General features: G+C 33.8%; 8 protein-coding genes and 1 non-coding gene across 9 annotated transcripts; 4 read left to right on the top strand and 5 right to left on the bottom strand.

Annotated features, from left to right (window-relative positions):
• Nucleotides 1–229: 229 nt before the first annotated feature.
• On the bottom strand, nt 230–1021 carry COG2 (Golgi transport complex subunit COG2; the record flags this gene model as incomplete). Its single annotated transcript, XM_041547977.1, has 1 exon — nt 230–1021. The coding sequence occupies one exon, from the start codon at nt 1019–1021 to the stop codon at nt 230–232; it is 792 nt and encodes a 263-aa protein (XP_041403911.1).
• Nucleotides 1022–2307: 1286 nt separating this feature from the next.
• On the top strand, nt 2308–2393 carry KABA2_01S00726. Its single transcript is given in 2 exon segments — nt 2308–2344; nt 2357–2393. It is a non-coding gene; the product is annotated as a tRNA-Pro (tRNA).
• A 291-nt stretch (nt 2394–2684) lies between these two features.
• Nucleotides 2685–4625, top strand: KABA2_01S00704 (uncharacterized protein; the record flags this gene model as incomplete). The annotated part of the gene is made up of 1 exon (XM_041547976.1): nt 2685–4625. The coding sequence occupies one exon, from the start codon at nt 2685–2687 to the stop codon at nt 4623–4625; it is 1941 nt and encodes a 646-aa protein (XP_041403910.1).
• A 347-nt stretch (nt 4626–4972) lies between these two features.
• On the top strand, nt 4973–5851 carry YNG2 (histone acetyltransferase YNG2; the record flags this gene model as incomplete). Its single annotated transcript, XM_041547975.1, has 1 exon — nt 4973–5851. One exon carries the CDS (start codon nt 4973–4975, stop codon nt 5849–5851), a length of 879 nt encoding a protein of 292 aa, XP_041403909.1.
• Nucleotides 5852–6344: 493 nt separating this feature from the next.
• GAR1 (H/ACA snoRNP pseudouridylase subunit GAR1) lies at nt 6345–7025 on the top strand (the record flags this gene model as incomplete). The annotated part of the gene is made up of 1 exon (XM_041547974.1): nt 6345–7025. One exon carries the CDS (start codon nt 6345–6347, stop codon nt 7023–7025), a length of 681 nt encoding a protein of 226 aa, XP_041403908.1.
• Nucleotides 7026–7405: 380 nt separating this feature from the next.
• On the bottom strand, nt 7406–11074 carry MSN5 (karyopherin MSN5; the record flags this gene model as incomplete). The annotated part of the gene is made up of 1 exon (XM_041547973.1): nt 7406–11074. The coding sequence occupies one exon, from the start codon at nt 11072–11074 to the stop codon at nt 7406–7408; it is 3669 nt and encodes a 1222-aa protein (XP_041403907.1).
• A 698-nt stretch (nt 11075–11772) lies between these two features.
• On the bottom strand, nt 11773–12708 carry RPF1 (rRNA-binding ribosome biosynthesis protein RPF1; the record flags this gene model as incomplete). The annotated part of the gene is made up of 1 exon (XM_041547972.1): nt 11773–12708. The coding sequence occupies one exon, from the start codon at nt 12706–12708 to the stop codon at nt 11773–11775; it is 936 nt and encodes a 311-aa protein (XP_041403906.1).
• A 446-nt stretch (nt 12709–13154) lies between these two features.
• RTC3 (Rtc3p) lies at nt 13155–13544 on the bottom strand (the record flags this gene model as incomplete). Its single annotated transcript, XM_041547971.1, has 1 exon — nt 13155–13544. One exon carries the CDS (start codon nt 13542–13544, stop codon nt 13155–13157), a length of 390 nt encoding a protein of 129 aa, XP_041403905.1.
• A 1040-nt stretch (nt 13545–14584) lies between these two features.
• On the bottom strand, nt 14585–16075 carry NAM8 (Nam8p; the record flags this gene model as incomplete). The annotated part of the gene is made up of 1 exon (XM_041547970.1): nt 14585–16075. One exon carries the CDS (start codon nt 16073–16075, stop codon nt 14585–14587), a length of 1491 nt encoding a protein of 496 aa, XP_041403904.1.
• Between the last annotated feature and the right edge of the window lie 313 nt (nt 16076–16388).

The following is a 16388-nucleotide window of genomic DNA, read 5'->3' as shown; positions in this document are numbered from 1 at the left end:
TATCAGAGAAATAATTTTAACATTTAACGTCATTGTTCTCTACTACGAATATTGCTTGTTATTTTCTCTTCATCATTTTATGTAATGTATCTGTAATCCATATTTCGGAGATATATAAAATTCAATAAATTTGCACTTTAATCATAATCTAACTACAATGATATTACAGAAAGTAAAGATGAAAAATTATGTATTATCCTATTTAGTATTGATATAGAGCTTTTGCAACTTAGTTCATCATCGATTTGGTCGTATTAACAAATGAAACCAAAGCTTTTGAGAGATCAGGATATGCTGTTGGATCTCCTAAACATCTCTCGGTTAGAATTTTTAATGATACTTGGAATTCCTGTATTATTCCTTGGTATTCATTATACAAATGATGAATATAAGGAGAGTTTAATTGTTCGAGAGATAACAGCATTGTTTCACATTTAGAGATTAGGGTATATAATTGCATCACAAGATCAGCACAAAGAATGTCGTCTATCTCCTCGACCCCACATAATACATGTAATGATTTACTTAATTCTTTGCTTAACGCAATATTTTGCGCAAGCTCCTTGTGACTCCTCAGTTGTGTAATTATCTCATCTAACTTTCGTAGATATTCAACTGTGTCGCTAATAATCTCTTTATAATGAGCAATATCTTTCTTGGTCAATGTGTCAAACCCTGTCATAAAGGTATCAAGTTTGTTTTTTATATCTCGTATCTGTAACTGAATTTCATTATCCTCTGATGTGTACGTGTTAAAGAACTCTAGATAATGTTCATAATTGGAAGAGACCTGTTCGAGTAAATCTGACATTATAACGGATGACAGCCCTGATAAATCTCGAAGTAATGGGTCCAATTCCATATAATGAAAATTATTCTCCATAAGAAACTTATCTACATTAAATTCTTCATCAACAGATGAATCTATATTGCTTATTTCTTTTGCAAATAGATCACGATTAATCTGTGTGGTCTCAGGTAAATCTAAGTTTATGTCTTCATCTTCTTTTAAAAAATCCATAGTAGTCCTTTAACGTTGCGAGTGTTATGTAATATAAATGAATATAGATTGACGTGATTATCTGTTCTCCTTCGAGCTTTATTTCTTTGAACCTTTGTATCTATTGGGCCCATTTTTCGTTAAGCTTTCTTAAGTGCTCGCCTTTAACATGTAACATTATATTTTGCCAAAGAATCAGCCATCTGAACGAAATCGCTCAGATGTAAAAATAATATACACTATTTCTATAATTCAAATTGTATTAAGGCTACATACGCGACATCTGGACGGATGAGATCATTTTGATTAGTTAAATCTCAAAATTCTGTTCCATATATTTCGAAAGCAAAATTTTGGATATGTCATCTCAAACGTCAAAGTGATGATCTCAAAGGAAATGAAAAATAGAAGCTGAGATGCATCCTTTTGGAATAATTGTCAATGGGGTTCTGCTATTTTACTTTCGTACAACTCCTAAAAAATTAATTGTTGTTGAAGAGTCCAATATAATAAATCGTAGTTGGTTTCCATATAATATTAAATACTTTTTAAGCCAATATATTACCGGGGTGTTTTCTTTATAAAGATGAGAAAATACATGAAATTTTATTAACTATATCTCTCAATAATTTGAAATATGTCTTTTCTATTAAGTTAATCTCTTAAATAATTGACTGATTACAGCCAGAAGATAATTCAGTTCTTTATTTAGATGTAAAGTAAAATATGATTCTTGTTAAATTTTCTGTTTTTAACAATAGACACTTTATAATTATTATGTTCAGATTGTTGTTCTTAATTATTGTATTTTTTTTAAACATCTACTGAATATTTGAATTAAAGGAAGTAAGACTATCAATTATTGATGGTGTTGTTACATAATGTTCTTAAAGAGTGTCCTAAAAAACATGAAATTTATTCGAAAGTTCAAGACCATTATGGAGCAATTGAAAATATTTTTTACGAAGTAAAACATGTTAGTAACTAAGTAATGGTACTTCATATTATAATACTTTTGATGTTCTTTCCCTTATAGAACGAGATTGGTTACAGTACTTTACACCAAATACTTATATTTCTCTTAAATTAACAATGCTGGGTTTCTGTGATAAAGAGAGTTGCTGTTGTTATGTTAAACTGATTTACTATGCACAAAGATGAGCAGTTTAACAACAGCACCTCTGTTTACCAAATATTAGGAGAAGTCCGAGCTCTATTATCATAGTAATTATTGATAACAAATTGGAGTTACCCGGCTATTAAATGTATTATCAAAACTAAAATATTTCTTTTTCTTTAAAATAATTGGGCGTGTGGTCTAGTGGTATGATTCTCGCTTTGGGTTTATACTCGAATATGTGAGAGGCCCTGGGTTCAATTCCCAGTATGCCCCTTTTTTTTGGTTAATTTTTTGATGATCCTAATTTAATTGTATTTGGGATATAACCATCATGATGGTTTGTTTTTATTTTTAACATCTCTTCTGTTACTTAACATATTGGTACATACATCTTTTTAATTAATATAATAAGATCGCCCTTTAAAAAAAATGTGAGCAAGAAATGATCTATAAATAATTCGTGAAAATTACGAAATAAAAGAAAGTGCATAAAGTCAATTCATCTGAGGGGTAACTTTAACCGTGATAGATTCATTCGACAAAGTTCTTAGTTTATTCTGTGCAATGCTCAGACCAACACATCTCGGATACAGTCTAAGCCGACAGAGATGTTCTCATAGACTACTAAAGAATACATCCAATAAAATTTATGATACAGTAACATATTATAGGTACTATTCTTTGAACCAGGTCAACAATCAAGTGAAATACCTTGAACAATTATGTGAAAATTTAAATCACCACAAAGAAATAACAAATTGTAGATCAAATCAGACCATTATGAATTTGGTAAGGGTTTACATATCTAACGAATTGAACAGGATGTCAGGAATTGATATTGGCACGATTTTTAAATCAATACAATGGAACTCTAACCTAGAGGATAGCGATCTCGTGTTACCACTTCCAAAGTTAGGGAGACATATTGGAAAACCAAGTATGTTAGCACAAGAATGGGCAAAGTCATTTCCAACAGGGGACTATATCCAACGAATAGAACATAATGGTCCATTCTTAAAGTTTTTTCTTAGTCCTCATTTTTTGTTCAATTCTGTAATACCTGAAATAGGCTTGAAGGCAGAATCATACGGTTTTCGTAAGCTTCAGTCTGACAAGAAAGTATTGATCGAATTTTCGTCTCCAAACATTGCCAAACCATTCCATGCTGGACACCTAAGGTCGACTATTATAGGTGGATTCCTCTCGAATCTATATCAAGCTATGGGTTGGGAAGTTACTCGGATGAATTATCTTGGTGATTGGGGGAAGCAGTTTGGCCTACTTGCTGTCGGTTATTATAAATATGGTAAAGAAGATCTCTTAGCTTCTGATCCTATTCATCATTTATTTGATGTCTATGTCAGAATTAATAAAGATAAAGAGCAGGAAATTAAGGATGGCATATCTGTTACAGATTCTATAGATTGCAAAGCTAAACTGTTTTTCAAGAAGATAGAGTCTGGTGATGAAGAGGCATTGAAGCTGTGGAAAACATTTCGTTCACTGTCGATCGACAAGTATATATGTACTTATGCAAGATTGAATATTCATTTTGATGTTTATTCTGGTGAATCACAAGTACCTCGAGACACAATACGAAAAGCAATGGAATTGATCAAAGATAATAATTTATTAGAACAATCAGATGGTGCCACATTAATAGATCTAACAAAATTTAATAAAAAGTTGGGGAAAACAGTCATTAAAAAATCTGATGGTACTACATTGTACTTGACGAGAGATGTAGGAGCAGCAATTGATAGATATGAAAAATATCATTTTGATAAGATGATATACGTAATCGCAACCCAACAAGATCTATATGTCTCACAGTTATTTGAAACAATAAAACAATTAGGTTTTAATTGGGCTAATAACTTGGAGCATGTTAATTTTGGTATGGTGAAAGGGATGTCGACCAGAAAAGGGACAGTTGTATTCTTAGATAATATTCTTGAAGAAGCAAAGGACAAAGCACTTACTGTAATGAAAGGCGACCAAGTGAAATATTCTCGTATTGAGGATCCAGAGAAAGTAGCAGATTTGATCGGAGTGAGTGCTGTTATGATTCAAGATATGAAATCCAAGAGAATCAATAATTATGAGTTTGATTGGAATCGTATGTTGTCATTTGAAGGGGACACCGGTCCATATTTGCAATACACGCATTCAAGGTTACAGTCTATTGCTTCTAACCATGCCCATCTGAATATAGATTTCCCTAATTTTGATTTACTAGTAGAAAATGAAGCAATATTATTAATTCGTCTTCTAGCCCAATATCCTGATGTTCTGGTAAACGCAATGAGAACACAAGAACCTTGTACTGTGGTGACATATTTGTTCAAGGTTGCACATCAGGTATCATCATGTTATGCTACTCTCTGGGTAACTGGTCAGCCACAAGAAACGGCAGTGGCCAGGCTGATGCTATATAATGCTGCCATGCATGTCATCGGAAACGGTATGCGTCTCTTAGGTCTAACTCCTGTACATAGAATGTAAATAACATAAAAAAATAAGTATTAGATTGTTGGTAATAATAAATAGAATGTAAATATCAAAAAATGAATTTATAAGGAACATATTCATTTCTCTGTATAGTAATGTTTTGAATAATTGTTACGATTAATTCGCTAAAGACGACTGTCCGATATGAAATTATTATGTAAACAGGCAAAAAACAATTTAACCTCATATAACGGAGAACATAACACACACACACACACACACGGTACATTGGAAGGGAAGCGATCCAAAGGACCTAAAATACAAAGGTTCCTCTAATATTTAGAAACTATTAGGATATCTACATATTTAGATATCAACCAAGGCTTTGTGTTACTTTTGAAATGGATCCAAGTTTAGTTTTAGAACAGACCATACAGGATGTGTCTAATTTGCAAGCTGAATTTCAATATATGTTGAAGGAAATCAGGAGAGCTGATACCACAGCTAGTGAACATAGGAAGAAATTTTCACAGAAAGATGTTCAATTACAAAAATTTGTGAAACAGAAAGGGTCTATAACTGAGAATCCTGATGAAGACAAGCTTACTAAGGAAGTTCATGAGGAGATAGCCTCACTTGGGAAACTACAAGACGAAAAATGCATCCTTGCGAATACTGCATTATTTCTTGTATCGAGGCATGTGGCCAAGCTAGAAAAGAATATAGCAATACTAGAAGAAGATGGTGTATTGCCTCCCTTGGAGGAAACGATATTAAGTGGTTCAGAGCAATCCAAGGAATCGTCCGTAGGAAGTACAGGTGATAGAAAGAAGAGATCAGCTGTATCAACAGCAACACCGGCAGCTTTAAAGAAGAAGAAAACTAACAGTAGTATTAGTCTTCAGAAACCATTATCGCAACAGCAACTATTGGGACAACAATTACAATCGCCACAAGTACCGGACACCAATTTAGCAAATGGGATGGCATCACGTTTCCAATCTAATAATGTTGGTAAGCTGACAAAGGTGAAAGGTAGAGATCCAAGAATTAAGGGAGATGGACATTCTATCGAAAATGATGAGGAGGACAAAACATTGTATTGTTTCTGTCAGCGTGTATCATTCGGTGAGATGGTTGCTTGTGATGGTCCAAACTGTAAATATGAATGGTTCCACTATGGTTGCGTGAACTTGAAGGAGCCACCAAAAGGGACGTGGTATTGTCCAGATTGTACTCAAGAGATGGCCAAGAACAAGCAGAAAAGAAAGAGAAATTGATCCAGCTCTGTGCCGTCTTATTTCAAAATATTTCTAATTCACGTTGTATATACATATATCTTCTAAAATATAATATGCTTATAAATTGGCGGGTTGATGATAGGATCAGCAGAAAGTATTGATCAGCAGAAAGTATTGATCACCATAAAACTAAATAATTAGGTGTTCTGGCACAATTTAGGTCAGAAATTATTTTAGGCCACGTGATTATTTTAATCACATGACCATTAAAAATTTATTGGACTGAACAAAGAACCAGTCGCACAAACTTAATATGAAGCATCAAATTTACGGAAAGTGAAAAATTTTCTTTTGACAAGGAGAGATGAGCTTCGAAATTTTGCAAGTCAACGTATAGACAGCTCAGTTATCTAAGGTTTGATTCTTAAAAAACAATTGGAGATTAAAGATTGTATTTGTTGATCCTGGAGTGTGTTTGTTTTATCAACTTAATAGACCCACGTTAACCTAGAAATAAAATAATAATTACATAATGAGTTTCAGAGGTGGTTCAAGAGGTGGCCGTGGTGGCTCCAGAGGTGGTTTCGGTGGTCGTGGTGGTTCCAGAGGTGGCTTCGGTGGCCGTGGTGGCTTCAGCAGAGTTCCAGAAGGTCCTCCAGATAGTGTTTTAGAGATGGGTGCTTTCATACATCCATGTGAAGGTGACATTGTCTGTCGCTCCATCAACACTAAAGTTCCATACTTTAACGCTCCAATATATCTAGAAAACAAGACTCAAGTTGGTAAAGTCGACGAAATTCTTGGTCCATTGAACGAAGTTTACTTCACCATTGAATGTTCAGAAGGTGTTCAAGCTACAAGTTTCAAGGAAGGTGACAAATTTTATATTTCTCCACTAAAATTGCTACCAATTGAAAGATTTATTCCAAAGCCAAAGGTTGCTGGTCCTCCAAAATCAAAGTCAAAGAAGAAGAAGGGTTCTGCTCCAGGTGGCCGTGGTGGTGCTAGAGGTGGTTTCGGTAGCTTCGGTGGCCGTGGTGGTTCCAGAGGTGGCTTTGGTGGCCGTGGTGGTTCCAGAGGTGGCTTCGGTGGCCGTGGCGGTTCCAGAGGTGGCTTCGGTGGTCGTGGCGGTTCCAGAGGTGGCTTTGGTGGCCGTGGTGGTTCAAGAGGTGGTTTTGGTGGCCGTGGTGGTTCCAGAGGTGGTCGTTACTAATTGCATTAGACCTATATTTTGATCATTGATATACTTTTTTATGAAGTATTACGAAACTAAATAATTGACATTAAAATATGACGTTTACTTTCATATTTGATTTTGATATACCATTCTCTTTTCTATCGTTCATGTTGTATAATATTAATATATCTATCTACATATCATTCCATATTTTAAAATAAAGAAAAAATTACTGTACCCTTGCATGAATGAAACTAAATCATTAGATATTTCTTTTTACAGTTTTGGCTGTCCAATATGCTAGATTGTGTATCTAGATATGATTTACAACCTGAGATATGGATGATTGTGCATCCTCTGGTTATATATAACCTGGTATTCTTGTTTATTTATTATAATTGTTATTAGTTATATATTTATGCTGAGCCGAATAAATTGCCCATGGCATCATTTTCAGTTGATGGATCGTCCAACAAATCAGTTGGACCTTTGTTCTTTTGGACAAGCTTTTGAGTAGCTTTTAATAAATTTGCTTCTCTCTTTTCTTGTCTTTTTCTCTCATCTGCAACAACGTCGTCGTCGTTATCATTCGAAGTACCATTGTTCCTCCTAATATAATCGAAATAATCTACCATTAAGGCTCTTTGGTTCTTAAAATTATCAACTTTCCTCAAGTTTTCATATAATTTTTCCGTATCATATCCGTGGGAAATTTCATATAGATATTGTCTTGTGGATTTGTACTCTTTGTACAAAGTTAAAAATAATACAGTAAAGACATACATTCCCTCATAGAATGAGTCACGATTAGAATTATTGGCGGTTAGGTTGACAAGTAACGTTTTCATTACCTCTACCGTAAAGAATTCATCAACACTTTCATTCTTAATAAGAACATCAGCTAGGCACGATTTCATTAGTAATACCGCGTTGAATGAACATTTTGTGTCTTTGAAGGAAATTAGATGGTTAAGTAGCTTTAAAAATGGAGCTAATAAATTAATGTCTTCGAAAATTGTCTTCCTCATTTTTATTTGGTGAGAATTCAATTTACTTTTTGAACTAGAGCCATTTTGCCCGACACTGTCTATTAATATCAATACAACAACAGTAGTTAACTGTCTTAATAAGTTTTCTTCCAATATTTCCTCCGTCATCTCTTCGTCGTCGGTAGGAATTGGTTCAGTTTCGTGGCCCTGCATAACTTTACTCCATTTTTCGCACAATATTACGTCAAGGGTATTAAATAGTTTTGGTAAAAACACTGGCATGAATTTAGAGGCACATTCATCCGGACAATTCTTTAAAATTGGTCTAATAGCCACATTTAAAATATGTTTCCATCCGTGTGTTGAGACACCGGGACTGATTTCGTTTCTGTCCGGTTTGTATATAGCAATAGAGTTGAACAGCAACTCAGGCATTTCATCAATATCGAAGAATACACTGCCTAACGAAGATATAGCAGCCACAACTAATAGAGTATATTCTCTAGTGTATCTTACGATGTGACCTACCGAATCAGCGAAATCTCTTAAAGTATGCATGGCCTTCATGTGTTCATCTATAAATTCATCCTTAGATTTATTGGAAGCACCTGCTTCCCAAAACCGTTCTACCGTTGAATATTTCACAAATGATTGGACAACATTTGGAAGCTCTTTCCAATTTTCAGGATCATGGTAAGATTGTAATTGATACAATAATCTCAAAATATATGGTAGAATTGGTACAATACGTGGCCTCCACATATCCTGCAACATCTTAAATTCAGAGTCCTTCTTTACACTTTGCATAGAATAATGAATAAACATTCTAGTAGCTCTGACAGGGAATAACGTTTGCCAACGTTTTGTTAGTTCCATTTTCAATTGCTTGCCTTCTTCGTCGATAGGAATAGATAGCAAATCACTATTTTCATCTATGTTTCTTCTTTGGAAATATTCTGCAATTTTTACTATACCGAGGCGTTCCATAAACCAAGGCAAGTCTGATAGCCCAACCTCTGTACTTTTATCTGACCAGGCGACCAACTCGCTATCAACAAGTTCAGCAAACCTTTCCTCTTTTCTATCTAATGATGATTTCAATACGATTGTTAACAAGAATGATTTAAATGATATTTTCTCGTGATATGATAATTTGGGGAGTATTCTGGACACAACACTTTCTAGATCTGCGTATATGCTTTTCAAAGATTCAGGCATTAGTAAAGCCATTCTATTCAATTCAATACCACATGCATATCTAAGTTCTCTGACAGCTTCATACTCTTCACTATTATTTTCTTCATCGATACCTGGGTAATCCATGGTCGCCGTTGTGATAATTTTTTCCAACAATGTGAATAATACATTATCTTTCAGCATTGTTAAGAATAAAGCAAAATTTTGAATTTCTTTCTTCAACAACAATGGTTCCCTGATGTTTAAGGCAATAAGTTGATTCGATAACATTTCTAATTTGTTCAGGATATCATCCAGTTTCGCATCGTAATCTTCTGAATTGGTGTACCAAATTTTCCATCGTATACATCCATTGATAAAGCATTCAATGATCATAAATTGTGATAATGCACTTAAATAAGGTTCTGACTTCAAATCCAAAAAGGTGGAGCTGAGTACTTGTTGGCCATATTGTGAACTGAAATAGCTATTTAATCTCACGTTCAACCACTCGTAAGAGAGATCCAATTTTACACAAGAGATCAATCTAATAATATCTCTAATATTTTTCCTATAACTGGAACAAAATGACTGAAATTCTGTCTTTGATTGAAAATCTGTCTCAGCGAATATCTTTGACACATGATCCGGAATTTGTTCGTAATATATCAACGCATCAGCTGCATACTGCAATAGGTCAGGTATGATGTATTTTTCTAAGTATGGCAAGAAATTATCATTTCTTAAGCATGAACACCATAAATCCAATGTTAATCCACTTACTATTAAACTTTCGTTATATGTTGCCTTTAATACTAGTCTTAAATATTTTTCGACTTGATTTTCATTGTCATCGACTTTGAAGACACAAACATAAAGACAACTTATCATATCAACAAACTTCTTGATGATTGGATATTTAGCCTCATCGATTCCGTTCTTTGCATCAAATTGTAAACTATCATAAACTTTCTCTAGAGTGTCCATATTATTGAAAACATTATTTATAACCGATTTGTAATGATCATCATTGCTGTATGGTCTTGTTAATAGAATATGCATTGAATCCAAAGCCATTGATTGAGCCTTTGGGATATCACTCAAAAAACAACGCAATAATGTTGAAATAACATCGTTTCTGATAATCACTTCACTTAATGGCCAATTCAAACATGTTTTTAAAGTCTCTAATAATCTAACCACATATTCTTGGTTATTTTCTCCTAGAGCAATGTTTAATTCGTCAATCCATGTCTTGAACCAACCATCATTGCTAGATCTAAATAAGGTCCATTTTTCAGTAAACTTGTATTTGGATGCAAACACTTCCATCGGGCATACTATCATTACACATAATGGTTGAATAATGGTCATTCTTTTGAGGACAATCATATCATCTAATAAAAACACATCCTCAAATAAAATTCTAAATATTATTAATGTTACTTCTCTTGAAGCCTGATTAATGTTCCACAATTCGGATAAATTATTGTCCATATCAACCCATGATTCAGTCAAAAGTTCATCAGTAGGCTCTCCACCTTTCAGAGCTTCGCCCCATGATCTCTTTGCAACTTCTACCCATAAAAAGGCAAGTTTTTCCTTAATGTAACGTGGATCTTCATTTGTAACTCTATAATTCAATTCCATTATCCATTTTCTCAAAGCGATTCTTCTTTGAGCGTCATAATTGTTCCAATGAGTTTTTAATGCATGTGTTAAGAGACCCAATCCGAAATGTTTCACTATAAAATTTGAAGAATTGTTCAGGGCAATTTCATAACCCCATAGAGGTGATTCTTCTTGTAATTTGACGTTATCCAAAAATCTCTGACTCTCGAGACGTTGTTCATTATTTGATTTTACTGAATAAATGACTTCAAGAGCTGATATCACCTGAGCACCTCCGTTTGAATCCATGATCGGGTGAGAACTTTTGTTTGTTTGAGTGTATGTTCTTATATTTTCTCTCTTTATTGAACCTTTAGGATATGTCTATATATAATGACTATTAATTTTTATGATATCCTTGATCAACAGAAACTGTTTCTTATTTTGTGAAATTATAACAATAATGAAAATATTAATGCTCAACTAGCTTTTAATTAAGAGAGGGAAAGAATGATAATATTTATGATGATGATGATGATACCTCTAATTGGATAAATTTAGCAAAAATAAGGAAGAAAATAAAAGATAAAAAATGTTAGATCGACTGGAACAAAGCACTGACTAGAGGTTGAATCAACACAAACTACCGATAATATCCAATGTATATGGAAAGGGAAAGTCACCTAAGGTTTTAAAACTGGAAGAGAACACTTTTTATGCATATACAATAACTTTTAAATGTATATATTTAGATTTATCCTTCCTTTGATTCGAAAATAATGATTGCCACTGTCTCAGTCTTCTATCTCGCGAGAAGCCTCCCTTCCCTTCACGCTGGCAAACAGAGACAACCCAAACACACATTGTTTGTTTTGTTCGGTTTTTTCAGGTGAAATGAAAAATTGCGCAATGAATTTGATGATTTCACGCCTCGTGCGCAGTGACGGTAATAAGCATATATATATATGTATAGATATTTATATAATCTGAATTGTTGTTGTTTTATACTACAAATAGAACTTCTTCTTTTCTTTGTCCATATCTGGAGTATGCTCCCACTCTGTCTCCTCTCTGAGACCTCTCTGCAGTCTCTTTAATTTCATTGTGAATTGTGGGCCTAATTCCTGTAAACCAACTTTCTCTTCGTCTCTAAAGACGTAACGATGCCTACGAAAGAAAATATAATCTCTTTGATTATGCAATGTAATGACTTGACGACCTTCAAAGTCTGGGTTTTGAGGGAATATAGATTGAAACAATTGGCCAACGGTTTTACCTAATTTTGTTTGGAAATTATTCAATACTAATTCTGGAATATGACTGGTTGGTCTACCATGACCAGCAATTTTTAATACTTCTACATAAGAGCTTATCTTGAAATAAAATGTTGGACCTTCTGGTAAATGCATGAATGTTAAACCTGTAACTTTTTTTTTATCTTCATTAATTATTACCATATCAGTGAAATTACGTTTATTACACATATCTGCGATCTCTTTTAATTTAATACCAAATTTACGTTTAACAAATTGAACATTTGGTAATATTTCAATTAATACATTAGCAAATTCATATGCAGCTTTCTTAGCGTTAACATTGGTAGTTAAAAAAATCTTTGGAGGATGATCTCTATGACTTGTATTAAAATATTTCATTAGATCATTTTGATCATCGACGTCAGCCTCGCCGTCAACATCACCGTCGGCATTTCCTCCGGAAGTATTATTGCTTGCTATAGTTTCATCATATACTCTCATATTATCTATCGTCCTAGTGACATTTTCTTTTAATCTTTTCTCCTTTAACTCAGGGTTTTCTCTTTCTTCTTTAGCACGTTGTCTTCTCATAGTATGACGTTCTTTATTCTTTTGATCTTTGATGTCTGCAAAGAGCTCTTGTCTCTTCATCTTGTTACTGATGTTTATCTCATTTTTCCCACTCATTGTTGCGGCGTCTCTGTATATGTCTTTTTATGGATACCCCTCTTCTTCTTCCTCTTCTAGTAGATAGTTAGACCTCTCAAGATTATATATCTTATGCCATCTCATCTCATCTCATCTCATCTTAATATATATAGTAATTATGATTAAAACCCATAAATTTTTCAAATTTTCCCCCAAGAAGAAGCAAAAAAATTTTCGCACTACACGCACGAAGGGTCACGGCGCACGAAGCCGTGGCTTGCAACGGAACAGTAAATAATAATGACTTTAAAAAAAAGAAATGTATGATCATTAAATGAATACGACTATAAAAATATTAAATAATAAATATATATATATATATATTTATAGATAGGATAAAATTTATAATCAGATGCTGAGGTCATTTTTTACATGAGAAGTGGGATAGAGGGTGTTCGTTACAAATTAGGTAGAGCAATCCTTACTTACTTCTCGAAAGAGTTGTTGGAGACAGTGTTCTCTACACCTGAGATCTTACCTTGTTTTAAGATGGCGTCGATCACTTGTTCGATACTCTTGTCATTACCGAATTCTAGTTGCATTTGAGACATAGAGGCTTCACCAAGGTTACCCTTAGCACCTCTACCGGCAGTGAAGACTTGGAATACGTCTACAACGTTTGGTAGTTCGGTCAATTGTGGGTCTGCCCTATAGGCAAGGACAGCATCTTCAGTATTTGCGAATACAATCAAATCAGCTTCTTTACCTTTGTAGAAGATCTTGACTGCATCGGCAGTGTTACCTTTCTTATAATTACCAGGAGCCTTGGTCTTTGGTTCCTTGTTTCTCTTTTGCATAGTGTTTAAGTTTTCCATTATTGTTGTTTTGTCTTGTGTGTTTTTGTTTTGTACTCAATTGATTAAAAATGATCTTATGAGTGGTGATATATATTCGTTAGAAGATAAAATAAGAAGAATTAGATATAAGAAGGAAGGAAAAACATATTTATAAATAAAGGGTATAAAGAATATCTGTTATATTGTCTGACTTTATATACAATCTAAAATTAAAATATAAGGTCTTGTAAGCCCTCCGAGGTATCATTAAATTGAATTGAATTATTAGGGGGTGGGGGTGATCGATCAACTTCAGCCCGATAGTTACTAGTATTAGAAAGCTATGTTATATGTATACTTTAAATTTAGGGGGTAAACCTTTACACATCAGGCATTTCTTAATTAATTTTCAAAATAAGAACAGACAAGAATGAAATATACTTGTTAGTATTGTCTAAGAGGGAATCAATCATTCTTTATTCTATTCTGGACCTCGGGTTAACAGTGAGCAAGAAACAAAGATCGAAGACATGACCATTAATTCTTCAGTTAGACAACATATTCTTTCATTTTGTCTTTCTCTCCCAGTTACTATTGTGTTGAACTGAATTAACTATTCAGTTCAACTAATTATTAGAGGAAGCTGCCTTCAATGATTATTAAATCACTACGTGGGTGTACGTAATATTCAACTTTTAGGGGGCAAACTGGGATAATATTGAAAGACAGACAGGCTGCCGTGACAGCGCAAAAGAAGACAACCGGGCTGGGGCCCCCGGGTTCGTTCATCATTTGCCATGTCCTTCCCTGTTTTTTTCACGGGGTTGGAATAGTGAATACAGAAGAGGAAGGATCGTTGCTATAGAGGACTTAAAGTGTTTGCTCAATATCTTTTGGGGAGTAGGAGGGGGCATCACCAGCGAACGAAGGAAGGGGGGTGGGAGGTTATTAATAACATAATGTCAAATTGAAATTGGTAATGTTAAACTCAATTTGACTAACTACATAAAGTTAACCAACCATACACAACTAATGTATATTTAATATATATGTAATATTTATAATATATTAACTACTGCTCATACGTACGAATAGATATCATTTGGGTAGGAAGGTTGAGCTTGTAATTGAATATCTTGTTGTTTTATCTTCAGTTTATCATCATCAACTGGTAAACCCCAGGATAATTGTAATGGTATGTCATCTATTGCGTATTGATGTAATGCTACCATGGCTCTTTCAGCATCATAACGATTTACATATTGTATAATACCTTGTTGGTAGTAACTCTTGGAACTAGGTCTGTTATTATTTGTATCACCATCGTCCTCTTCTGGGGCAAAAATTCGTAATTTGTCATAATATGACCCAAATGGTTTAAAATATTCTTCAAGTTCTAATTCGTTGACATATGGTGATATTTTTGTAATATATAATGTAGTGTTGTTAGGATCAGTCATGTGATTCATCCTTGGTAATTGTTGAACAGGCAGCATAAACAATGATAATTTATTGATTTTATTATGATGTTTATTATTTTTATTAGGATATTTATTATCATTACCATTTCCTATCGACTTGGGATCAGTACTATATTGCGGTTGTGATTGTTGACGTTGTCCAGTACTATTAATCTTAATGGCCCTACCATTAAGATACGCACCTTGTAATTCTATCATTGCTCTTGATTGTATTGCTGCATTGATAAATTTAACAAATCCATACCCTTTGGAGACTCCTGTAACTCGATCAATCATCACTCTCGTTCGTTCTATCATCGAGGGATATTTATCATTAAATAATTCATATAATTGTGACTCTGTGACATTTGGCGCAAGATCACCAACAAATACAGAATAATTGGTATCATTACTACTCATGTTTGATTCATCGGTTGGTTTAGCGTTGTTGTAGTTATTATTGTTGCTGTTGCTATTGTTATTGTTGGAATTCCCACCACTACCCCAATTCAGTTTCAACCGTCTTTGAGGGAATATAGGTATATTCATTCCATTCTTTAATAATGCATTTGCAGCTTGTTCATTTGTTGAAAATTCAATAAAGCAATACCCTTGGTTCTTTGTATTATCGCTATTTGTAGTTGTATTCCCACCACTGAATCTAGTATTATTATTATTCATAATGTTATTCATCATCATTTTCACTCGAATGCTTTCTTCCCCAAGTGTTTTCCATATTTCTTTAATGGTATCTTCAGTCCATGAAAGATCTAAATCTCCCATATATAATTGATTCGTAGATCTAACAATATTATCATTTATATGATGAGTTCGTGTAGCCCCACGCTCCCGTGATGGATATGTGTCCCTTTGTCCATAGTTATTCGACCTATTATTGTGATCTTGGTATCCATTCTGATAACCATATCCATTATTTCTCTGTTGGTAGTTGTTGTTATTGTTATTGTTGTACCCTGTGTTTCTTTGGTAATGACCGTTATTATATTGGTGATAGGACATTCTATAGACGTTTGATCTGACAGATGAATATTCTGTAATAGTTCCTCCTCGGAGTTGCGCTCTTAATATCTCTTGTATTATTGTTTTCATGTGTGTTTTGCATCTTCTTATGTATCTTTACTCTTTATGTTAGATTTTTGGAATTTTATTTTTGGAATTTTCACTGGAAAGCGATGACCTAATATTTAATTAATAATACGGTATTTTCCTTTTAAAGATAAAATAACTACCGATCGTATTCATATAGATATATATATATATATATGTTTATATAAAGGTTAGTATTTCTTTATATGCAAATGTTAAGTGGGGTATGACGTACAAGATTGAATATTGTAAAAGAAAGAAAGAGAAGCGGAATAATTATGGGTGTTTTTTTGTCTTTATCGTATGGCATTCCTCA

The sequence above is a fragment of the Maudiozyma barnettii genome (assembly GCF_903064755.1).
Source record: "Maudiozyma barnettii strain CLIB 1767 genome assembly, contig: KABA2_01, whole genome shotgun sequence".
Classification (NCBI taxonomy): Eukaryota; Fungi; Ascomycota; class Saccharomycetes; order Saccharomycetales; family Saccharomycetaceae; genus Maudiozyma; species Maudiozyma barnettii.
This window is presented reverse-complemented; position numbering and strand designations above follow the sequence as displayed.